Raw genomic sequence first — 11,928 nt, 5'->3', positions numbered from 1 at the left:
TCCAGCGTTGTACTGGCCCTCATTCGTGAAGCAGTCCGGCGTGAAATGATTGGCGCAAACGTGAAATACTTTACCGATTCTCAGCGGGACATTGCCTTCATAAATGAAATTGAACCATGCTGTTCTCTATAACTCTATAACTCTATAACACTCTGTCTATGGAGACAGTTATGCTGGTCGGTACATCCTAATACAGAACAACTGTAGTGCCTCTGTGGCGCAAACATTGTAGCACCAGTGACGATCTAACGATGGCGACTGTTGTACTTCCCACATGGGACTGTGTCTAAGCAAATAGGGCAGATCGTCACCACTGCTGGGCGGGCTTTGCCGTTGAGTGACGACATTAACGGCAGAATTCAAATCTTTGCTTTTACCAGCAGGGTTTTTGAATTACGCAAATTGTTAAAAAAGGAGTGAGCACATTTTTAACTGTTTAGACTGCTTGTTTACAGACACTGTGGACACGTATTAATGTTTTAACACATTATATAAGTGAATTTTGCAAAAAATGTGCCCTTTAATTTTCACTTTCAACAACTTCTGATTGCATTTCTAAATGAGAAATTAGAATTGTAGTTTTTAAATATGTGATTAGTTATTGCAAAGACACTCTCTGTTGATAATTCAAATAGACTTCCATCACGCTGCCTATCTGTTTCTCTGGCGTTCGGCTGCTATTTGTTACCAAACGCTGCCAGCGTTTTTTTTTTTACTAAAAAGCGCCTTTGTCAACTATTTTAAAGAAGTCAAGTCTGAACACGGCCTTACACTACATTTTACATTTTAAAAATTGCAGCCATAGATGTCTTTTTTTAATACACAGTATAATGGGTTTATAAAATTGAGCGGGATTAGTAAAACGTGCTAATGATTGACCTAAAACAGATAACAGCATTAGTAAAAATTACAATGCTCACAATATATCTAAAAAAGGGAGCGAATTAGTAAAACCATGCAAATCTTCTTTATGCCCCAAGTGTAATAAAACACAAAATTAGTACACATAGTTACATTTCCAAACATCCCTGAAAATACTAACGTGCCCAAGCCTTTATCACAGCATATGCAGGGTTTTGAAGATTCCAGATTTATGCAAGATGCATTGATGAGTATTATTTGTAATATTAAAGTTGATTTTCCCCTCAAGGACTCACCTCTGTCCTCTTGTCACTTTTTTCACAGTTCAGTCAAGTGTGCATAAAAATTAACTTGCGTTATTAGTGCACCTCAAAGAAAAAGCATGCTATCACCCCTTAAAAGATGCCTGGTTAACATTTAAATTATCACTGTTTAATTGTTAAAAACTTAAGGGTTTAGTGAGGTGATTGTTTTTTGTTTTTATACTTGATATGACTACAGTATTACACTACAGACTAACCATAAAATTACAGTTAAATTACAGTTAGGTGTCTGTTTGATGTATTTTTCAGGGAGTTGACGTTGTTTTGGAGCAAGCTTCTTATACGACTTGAATCAAAACAGGCGTTCTTGGAGCAATGCAGACTACTAGTACAACTGTCTGGGAGTGTGTACCATATTCTGCTCCTTATTAAAGTTGTGCAGGCTGAGGTTAGTAAAGTTTTTGTTTTTCTATCAGTGTGAAAAATGAGATATTTGCACTCAATTACTTTTTGTTTTCTTCAGGCTGACAAAGAAGGACTTTCAGTGTGTATTGAAATGTGCATTCAAGCACTAAAAATGGGAGTTCGTGACAATGAGGACTGCAATGTTACAGTCTGCAAAACAATATCTTGTTTACTGCCTTTAGACATAGAAGTCAAACGCGCTTGTCAACTCACTGAGTTCCTGATCAAGCCTTCTGTGGACTCTTATTATTCGGTTGAGACAGTCTTTAATGAACCTGACCAAAAGCTTGAAGAGGAGGATCCATCGATTATAAACTCACTACGATGTGACCTGTTGTTGGCCTTAAAGACAAAGTGGCCTTTTGATCCGGAGTTCTGGGACTGGAAAACTCTAAAACGGCATTGCATTTCTTTGATGGATCAGGAGGCAGCAGCTATTTTGTCTGCTGACAAACTTTCTGATAGTGAAGACAATGAAGCCCAAGATCCGACTGAGAAATATTTTAAGGATTTAACACAAAGCCTAACTCATGAGCCTAGTGAAGTAGAAACGGAAAGAAAGAAAAAAAGGGAAATGAAGAAGTTGAAAGAGAGGGGATTTGTGTCAGCTCGATTCCGCAACTGGCAAGCCTATATGCAGTATTGTGTGTTGTGTGATAAAGAGTTTCTTGGACACAGGATTGTGAAACATGCATTAAAGCATGTCCAAGATGGGATTTTCCGTTGCCCAATATGTGCTGAAACATTTCAAACTAGGGATATTCTAGAGCCTCATGTAGCATTGCATGTCAGACAGTCATGCAAGGAACGTCTTGCTGCTATGAATGCAACCAAGACATGTCCCAGTTTAGATACCAAGGCTGGACCAGTGAGCAGTACCTTGAATAAACAAAAGGACCTCAGCAAGACTGCTGCGCAAGTTAGCCAAGAAACACCACTTTGCAGTAACAAAGCTAACATTATGTCATTATCTCCAACACAATGCAGCCCTATTGGTGATGTTAACAACACTAATGATTATTCATGTCCTGTTGCAAGCTGTCAAAAAGGTTTTAAGTACTTCAAGTATTTGGTTGCACATGTTAAGGGCCACAGAAATGAGCAGGAAGCAATATGTTTCCTTGAAACGAAGAGCCAGAAAGCTATGTGCCAATATTGTCACCGTCAGTTTGTCAATTTGACTCACCTTAATGATCACTTACAAATGCATTGTGGAGAGAAGCCTTATTATTGCATTCAGTTGGGATGTAATTGCAGCTTTTCCTCTCATGCCGAGCTCCTCATTCACAGAAAAGTGCATGCAGAATTTCATGCCCAATGCACCTATCCAAATTGTGAGAGAATATTCAATGAGACGTACTTGTTGTATGATCATGAAGCACAGCACTACACGACTTTCTCTTGCAGAAGACACAACTGTGACATGGTGTTTCACACTCTGTCTGAGCTAGATATGCATCAGCAAGAACATGCAAAGCAGGACCACTTATCTATTGATGAGGGCCTACATTCTCAAAAGAAATCACCACCTCCAAGTAACATTCAAGCGGTTTTACAAGAGCCCAGCCTGGTAAAAATTGAATTCTCAGTTAGCAGAATTTTAAACACCACTCAAGATTCTACAGGACATACTGAGCATCTTGTAACATGTCCAGCACTGTCAGAAAGTGAAACTGGTTCCCAGACATCTGCCATTCAGCCTGATGGTTCTGATACAAGTATAAGTTTGCAGTCTGTTATTGAGAGTACAGAGCAGTTGCATCTTGAATCTTGCTACGTAAAACTGGAGCCTATTACTATCAAGGGTGATGATCCTATACTTGGAAACGCTCTAAAGAATTCTGACAGTTTATCTCAAACACTCTTAAAAGATAAGAAGTTGTTTTGTTGTCCATCAAGTCAGCTTAAACATTCCGCTGTGAAAGAAGCCAAAACAGAGAAAAGTATTTCTCATATCTGTCCATTTGAAACTTGCACACGTAAATACAGCACTTCAAAAAGTTTATCAAGACATGTAAAAAAGGTTCATCCAGAGGCATTTGAGGAGTGGAAGCTGTCAAAGAAGTACAAGAGGATTGCTGATCTTGCTGCAAGAAAAGCATTGTCTGAGCGTACAACCACTTCTTCCCAAAAAATGAAGAAATGGAAAAGCCATTCCAGACAAATTGGTCAACCTGGTGAAGGAATTAAACAGACATGTTTGGACTCAGATTCTCCCAGTATTCTCTCTTGTCATGACAGTATGCCGCACGTAAATTTAAAGTTGTCCTCTCAGCTGGAAGGCACTCATGATAATGCATCACCAAATCCGTCAGAACTGACTCAGTTACCATTATTGGAGACATGGGCAACATCTGCGATGGCTAACATGGATTCAGGTTTTTATGTACAGAATGACTACTCTCCTATGACTTCATCTGATAATCAACAAACCAACCCATTATACCATTCGGAGGCCATTTTAGATTATGCTTCTCCCTCTGTTTATGATGGCGTAATCCCCCTTTCTGTGACTGTCCACACACCCTCAAGTGTCATGAACGAAGCCTCAAAATATGTGTCAACCTCTCTTAGAGTACTGCATGCCCTTAATGGTGATCAGACTTTTGACTTGTCACAGGTTGAGTCAGCAAGTCTTGATCTCGGGTACAGTCAGAATGGACAAAACCATCCCAGTGAGATTTCTGTCAGTGCCAGTTTGTTGCAAACTGCATCTTTGCCTGAGCAGAATATCAGTCCAGATGTTTTATCTTTTTCTTCGGCTGCACCCGTTTCAGAGCAGTCACTGGGAAATTCAGACAAAGAAATCTGCACTGATGGACTATCAGACATCAAATGTTTATCAAACCTTACCCCTAATTTTAAGGAACAATCTGAAATTGTATCCTTGTCAGTTGGCAGTGCTGTGTCCCAAGCTGATAAGCAACATCCAGAGGATTTTTGTAATCATGAATTGTCACAAAAAGGAACAGAGGGACCCCAGTCAGATGAACAGATTGATTTACATTCTGTTGAAGCCAAACAAGCCAAGAAAATCAAATCTTCTAAAAGAACAAAATGGCCTGCAATAATACAGGATGGGAAAGTTATTTGCTGCAGGTGCTACAGAGAGTTCTCAAGTACAAAGTCACTTGGAGGTCATTTATCAAAACGGTCCCAGTGCAAACCTGTAGATGAAATTGATCTTACTGCTGATCTACCAACGTCATTTCTTGATTTTCTCAATGATCCTGACATTTCAACCGTACAGATGGCACTTTCTACAAATAACACACATAACCAAAACCACGAATCTTTCGTCTATCCACCGTTAGAATCAGATGACTTTATTGATAACAGTTTAACAAGCACGGAGGGTGCAAATTACAACATTCAGAACAGAAATGCACCCTCTCAAGAACCATCTGAACTGAATGGAAATTCCACCTTCTGCCTCCAACCCGTACAAGAAACCGCGATAGAAACCAAACCTGAATCTGAAATCACTCTTGCAAATACTGCAGATGAGGATAGCAATATTGTAGAAATTGAAAGGGCATTGGAACGTCTTGATTTAGTTGGTATGCTTAATGTTGACACATTTGTGCCTGAGAGCACAGACCTGCATATTCAAAGTTCTAAACCGGAAACGGAAAGTGAATTAAAACACCCAATTAAAAATGAGATGGATAATGAGCAGAACTTCAATTTGAAGCCTTTCAGATGTAGGGAAGACTGTATGTATGGAGCAATGACAAAGGAAGCCCTATTTAAACACCTTTGCAAGGTACATTATTATAGTGAGGAAAGAATTAATGAAATGAAGAAAAACCCAGACAAATTTGCACCTTACAACTGTCATCTATGTTCAAAGACATTTACCAGAACAACAGGCCTTAAAATCCACTACAAGAATGTCCATCGTTTTTCAAAAGAAGAAATCTCCCAATTGAAAATCGGCTTTGATTGGAGAAAGATCAGACAATCAAAAAAGAAAAAGAAAAAAGAATGCAAAGATGTGCATTTAAACCCCCTAACCAAAGCAGACAATGACTTATCAGGGCAACATCAAGACCAAGTCAATCCAAAACTAAGCATGAAATCTTTAGATTCAACCGTAAAGACAAAAGCAGTCAGTGTAGCCACAGAGAAAACTAAAAGCCCTATGCAAGACTCCCTTGCAGGTTTAAGCTCCAAAAGAGTGGATTGGTCACAGACAAATATTGAAAATCTTGATGGGCTTTCTGCTCCAAATGTAAACGAGCTACGCGGCACCTTGCTGACTCCAGAAAGTCATGAACCATATGAGCCAGGTGCTTTTGCAGAGCACAAGTTAAGTGTAGAAAGTCCCTTACCCTTTGGCACAACAAATGCTCCAGCGAAAGGCACTGAAAGTATAACTCCACAGTCCAATAGCACAGTTAAGACAGAAACGGCTGAAGTGGTTGAACTTAGTAATATGCTAATGGTTAACATTGATTCTGCTGATACACTCACTTTGTATAGGCCATACCGTTGTGTGCATGAAGGGTGTGTGGCTGCCTTTTCAATCCAACAAAATCTGATTCTTCATTACAGGGCTATGCATCAGTCAGAACGTGAAGAAAAAACAGGCGCCAGGACTAATGACGCTGAAGGGTCTGTCCGATTGCAGGAATACAAATGCCAAGTCAAACAATGCTCAAAAGTAGTCCCGAAAGTTACTAGTTTATTGAAGCATTATCTTTTGCTTCACAAATGCACATTGGAAAAGACAAGTGCATTGTTATCTGGCGTTGAAGTAGGTACATTTCAGTGTGACCAGTCAAAATGTCCAGCTCACTTTACATGTCATTTGAAATACATAGATCACATTAAAAATGATCACAAGGCAATAAAAGTTTCAGCTGATGGGGACTTTGAGAGTGTGGACCTCACATTCAAATGTCAATTTCAAGGTTGTGACAGGGTTTATACAACCAAGTCCAACCTTTTACGACATGTTATGAAGAAACATCATGCAACTTTTGAAACTATGAAAGAGAAACAGGATAATGGGAATGCAGGTGATGTTCAAACCAAAAAAATAAGTGCAAGTACCGATCCTAACCACGGAAAAGAGAATATTGCAAATAACACTAAGGTGAAGAAGAAAAAGAAGAATTTAAAAAAACAAGAGGACATGGCCCAAAATCATTGGCTAACCTTAGCAAAGCCTGTTCTTAAATCCACCGAGGAAGCATTTGCAATGTGCAATAAAAGCTTTCCTGTACAGTACCCGTGTATGCTCAAAAGTTGTGATTCGGTGTTGAGTGCCGAGCAGAATATATTGAAACATTATACCGCTCATGGTCTTACAGAGAAGTACATTGAAGATCAGAGGAGCCAGTTCATATTTTGCAAGAAAAGCAAAGAAATTAAGATGGAGGAAACAGTACCTGAAGATCAAACAGACAATTCCAAGGGCAGTTCTCAAATAACAGGACCAGAAGTTCAAACTTCGACAAACTCCGTTACAGTCGGTAAAAGTTGTGTCACTGCCACAGCCGGAATCAAACGGAAAAGGGGTCGTCCACGAAAATCTGAATGTAAAAAGAAAATCTGTGTTGACAGAAAGCCAAGTCTTCGTAACTGCTCTGGTGATGGTGTTAAATGTATGCTTAAAGTCTCGGGGTCCATACTGAACCCGTCAAATCACCAAGACAACTATGTTGGGAATGAAGTTGCACTAAAACTGTACGGACCTTCCGAATATGAGACGTCCACCCTTAAGTTCAATGAAGACTCCAGGTTACCTGCTAAACAAAAAGGAGATTATTGGACATCACAGCAAACACTTAAACCAGTCACCCAAGACCGAGATGAAGTCCAATGTATTGTTAATTTTAGAAATCCCCGAAGACTTGAAACTGTGAACAATGTAAAAATTGTTATATATGACAATATGTCCACTAGTTCTGATCTGCTAAAACAACTTCAAGACATGCAGCCCATAGTCATCCTGAACAAATGGCTACACAGTTGATGGTTTGGTTAGATACTGATGTTTGCTTTTACGAAGCCATGCACTCAGGACCACATACTGTATATCACATGCTGCTGGCAGGTACATCAAGTTACACTTTTCACACATTTATAGTAGTTTTAATGCCTAGTTAATAGCAAAAAATAGTGTTTAAAAATCCTTTTGTACTATACATTTTGATGTATTTATGATTGTGTTTGTATTTCTAATATTCCTAGATAAAAGTGAAACATTTTTAACATTTCCAGTTTTATGTAGGATAAAAAAGATATATCCCTGTGGGATTTGTATCAATTTCTGTTGTTCTGGGAAAGTATTTATTTTTAACTTAACGGTTGTGTGTTAATGTACTTGTCTTCCATCCAATATTCAATTAAAATAACCTGAATGCTCAGTGTAAACTGTATCTGCTTCTGGTTTTGCATCGTTGCAGAACATGTCATTATAAATCAGCATGCTGTGGTAGCAGTTGAAGCACTTCAGAATATTAAGGTCTAATTTGTCAAACAATGAGTTAGTATTAGGGCTGTCAAAAAACATGCTAAAGCATGCTATTAATTGTTTCACATTCATGCTTTAAAAAATATATATACAGTTATAGTATATATATAGTTTTTGTCATCCTTTGGTTAGCTTTACATAATATGATCACGCTCTTTTTCGTGCAAAGGCTTTAAAACCATTTAACCACTTTTTCTAGTTTAAGCAGTGTTGGGTGTAACTAGTTACTAAGTAATTAGTTACTGTAATTTAATTACTTTTCCCTTGAAAAAGTAAAGTAAGGGATTACTCTTATTTTTCTGTAATTTAATTAGTTACTTTTGATGTAATTAAACTAAATACTTTGTGTAATATATGTGTGTGTAATAGTGGAATTGACATCAAAATTCAAAGTCTTACTTTAAAATCTGTTCTTTAATGTATATTCTCACATTTGTAATACTTTGTTCAGTTAATAATACTACTTTATGTAGTTTTATATTATTTATTTGAAAGAATTAAAAGAGCCCTTTCGTGCCTATCCTTGAATCACTTAACTAATCAAGGTTGATGTAGGATATAGAAAGTAATTAGTAATAAGTAACTAAATACTTTTTGGAGAGAGTAATTTGTACAGTAATCTAATTACACTATTGAATATGTAATTAGTAACTAGTAATTAATTACTTTTTCAGAGTAACTTACCCAACACTGAGTTTAAGGACCGAAAACGGTTAGCGTGCCATGCGCATGGTCTAAAAGGGTTGTCCCTATTTCTTAATGAGTCATGGGTGTGTTTTGGGCTAAACGTGCAGTAAACCAATCAGTCTCATCTCCCATTCCCTTTAAGTGTACACTCCGTCGGTCCCTTAGTATGTTTTTCCCCGTTTTTGCCCCAGGACGTTCTTTTCCCAAGATCCCTCATCGTTGACTCTCACACCTGAGACTCTTTACCCGGACTCAGTATAAATTCTCACCCTGCTCTTGTTCTTTGTCTGGGATTTAAAGTAACGTATCGTATTGTTTGATGGATTCCCAACAAACATTTGGACGTTTAATGACCGTTGAAAAGACGTCAGTCCGACACGTCCAGTCACGGTTGAACAATAGTTCCAAAATGAAAGTTGAATGGAAGTCTTTGACGTTACCTGGCCGTGATTTCCACGTCTTTTCTGCTCGTCCCTGGACGTCCACATTTTCCCTCTTCTGGACGTTTATTATTAGATATGTTTCTGCTTAATTTTAGCGTTTATATAATCCTGCATTTAATATAATCACATACCCATTGTGTAAGGCAAGCAATTATGTCTTAAGGTTTACGTGTCTTAAACTGACATAGGTTCTAAAAAGGTCCAAAATCGGTCCAGTCTGACCTGAACGTCTATAAAACGTTTTAATCACGTGTACATCACAAACAATAGCACATTGTTTGTGGACTTAGGCAAAAATAAGTGTTTTAATTTAGCACAGTATATTTTATAGTGAACATCACATTTTTTAATTGTCTTCCATTTGTTAAACAGCTACTATTCAAACAAGAAAAGAAAAATAGTGGAATGTCAAAAAATAATGTTTTGCATTAATGTTAAGCAGCCATTAACCAAACATGAAAATAATAAAAGAACAGTATTATAGTTAACACATATGTAACTATTTAGTCTTTCCTTTTTTTTTCAAAATGTTTATTCTCATTTTCTTGGTCCCCGACCACCAGCTCTTCCAGGAGTGTGAATCATGTGTTCCACCATTGATGTATGGAAGTCAGAGCTATGCACTACCAATGATTTCCTAACAGTCTTGTATTACTGTTAAACCGCAATAAAACAAGTAAACAACAAAATACAGGATTATGGATAACGTGTAAATATTTAAGAGTTGGTGAAAGTTGTTTATGGCTCATTTTTTATATCCACCACCCCCAGCGTGCTTCAGGTGTTCCGCCATTGCTGCAAAGTCTGAATCTGTTGCATTTGGGCTACACCTGTTCACAGTATCTGAGTGAGAGAAGAGAATATGAATATTAAAAAAGTAGAAAAAAATCAAAGGCAAAATTTGAGGTAAATGACATGAATTTATTTTGAAAAAGTCAGATTATCCTACAACTAAATTTAAAATACATACAAGATTGTAATTAACATGTATTACACTTTATTTTTCTCTAGAATAATCGTATGTCAATAAAAGTTACTAATAACACTAGAATAAACTTTTTTTAAGGGTAGCAAAAGCACCTGAAGAGTACTGCATTCCATGCTGTTCGGTTTGAAAGATGAACTTCAGCAAATAGCTGGAATTCTGGATCATGGCAAGTCTACATCTTCTATTAAGAGTCTAGATTGTGACAAAGAATATGTTAGATTAGTGAAAAAAAACTGCATTTGCCCCCTCCGTCTTCAATGCCACTGTGGTGCCCTTGAGAAAAACCCTGTAAACTTTGTGAAAGTGGCATTTCTGGTAAAACCTGATGTTCTTACAGAGGAGTCCACTAAATAGAAAAAATAAAATTTACATAAATAAATAATAGACAAGGAACACGAGATTTTTGCAATGTCATAAGGCCAAAATTACCTTGAATTACACAGTATTGCTTTGAATGGTTTTTTATTACAGTAAAATACTCATCAATGGCTGGAGGTTAATTATTGTGTTTTTACAGCAATTTGATTGTCAATGGTTGCTACTTGTGTTAATATTGTTTGCTACATGGAAATAACCACAGACACATGTTCTTTTCATCAAGTATCATTTAATGGAAATACAATAACATAGATTTTATACACTTACCAGTTTTGTTAGGCAGAGCCAAACCTGTTTAATGTTCAACCTGGACTTTTACGCAAACACTGGCAGCCATCTTAGGTGTGACATCAGCAGGGTCACAACCATTATACCTGCCAATATTAATTGATTGTTGTAAAGTTTATATGTTGAATGGTAAGATGTTGTTGAGGTATGTATGTTATTTATCGTAGTAATATGCATGTTTATTTCAATTTTGGTTCACAACTATGTGTATTACGTATGGGTTTTACCTCCAACATGGTATGATCCAGAGGCGGAGCCTACGATATAAAATGGCTCCCAAATCACCATTAGGGAAGTTGGAACCTGCTCAGAACAAAGAGTAAGGTCGGTTGGTTTAGAATGTTAGAGTAAGACTGGATATGTGCAAACAGATGCTGTTCAGACCTTTGTGGTTTAGCTGAATGAGCCTGTATATGGTTACATTTTATTTACTTTGTTATTTTGATACTTTGCTGTTGATGCATTCTTGGCTGGCTTTTTCATATTTGAAAGAGGAGGAACCATTCAAACTCTCTTCATCATACCTACAATCTCTTGTGTCACTTACTAACCCATTGCTCGGGACATCCTGTCAACATCACTTATTCTGGTTTGGTATCTTTACGACTTAGTTTACATTTTATATCGTAGGCTCCGCCTCTGGATCATACCATGTTGGAGGTAAAACCCATACGTAATACACATAGTAAAACCCATACGTAATACACATACACATAGTAAAACCCATACGTAATACACAACCAAAATTGAAATAAACATGCATATTACTACGATAAATAACATACATAGCTCAACAACATCTTACCATTCAACATATAAACTTTACAACAAACAATTAATATTGGCAGGTATAATGGTTGTGACCCTGCTGATGTCACACCTAAGATGGCTGCCAGTGTTTGCGTAAAAGTCCAGGTTGAACATTAAACAGGTTTGGCTCTGCCTAACAAAACTGGTAAGTGTATAAAATCTATGTTATTGTATTTCCATTAAATGATACTTGATGAAAAGAACATGTGTCTTTGGTTATTTCCATGTAGCAAACAATATTAACACAAGTAGCAACCATTG

General features: G+C 37.3%; 1 protein-coding gene and 1 long non-coding RNA gene across 4 annotated transcripts in view; one reads left to right on the top strand and one right to left on the bottom strand.

Moving 5' to 3' along the window:
- znf292a (zinc finger protein 292a) overlaps positions 1-8,391 on the top strand; it is a 44,441-nt gene extending 36,050 nt beyond the window's left edge. For all 3 annotated transcript variants that reach the window (XM_057343629.1, XM_057343630.1, XM_057343631.1), the window contains 2 exons: positions 1,434-1,572; positions 1,648-8,391. In XM_057343629.1, coding sequence (XP_057199612.1) covers positions 1,434-1,572; positions 1,648-7,572 — 6,064 coding nt within the window. In that variant the 3' untranslated portion in view covers positions 7,573-8,391. The remainder of the gene's footprint in view (positions 1-1,433; positions 1,573-1,647) is intronic.
- A 203-nt stretch (positions 8,392-8,594) lies between these two features.
- On the bottom strand, positions 8,595-11,389 carry LOC130560640 (uncharacterized). The gene is made up of 4 exons (XR_008963725.1): positions 11,085-11,389; positions 10,837-10,943; positions 10,284-10,383; positions 8,595-10,046 (listed from the first exon to the last, which is right to left on the bottom strand). It is a non-coding gene; the product is annotated as an uncharacterized LOC130560640 (long non-coding RNA).
- Positions 11,390-11,928: the final 539 nt, after the last annotated feature.

The sequence above is a fragment of the Triplophysa rosa genome, linkage group LG10 (assembly GCF_024868665.1).
Source record: "Triplophysa rosa linkage group LG10, Trosa_1v2, whole genome shotgun sequence".
Lineage (NCBI taxonomy): Eukaryota > Metazoa > Chordata > Actinopteri > Cypriniformes > Nemacheilidae > Triplophysa > Triplophysa rosa.
Note: the sequence above shows the minus strand (reverse complement) of the source record. Positions and strands in the feature narration are given on the sequence as shown.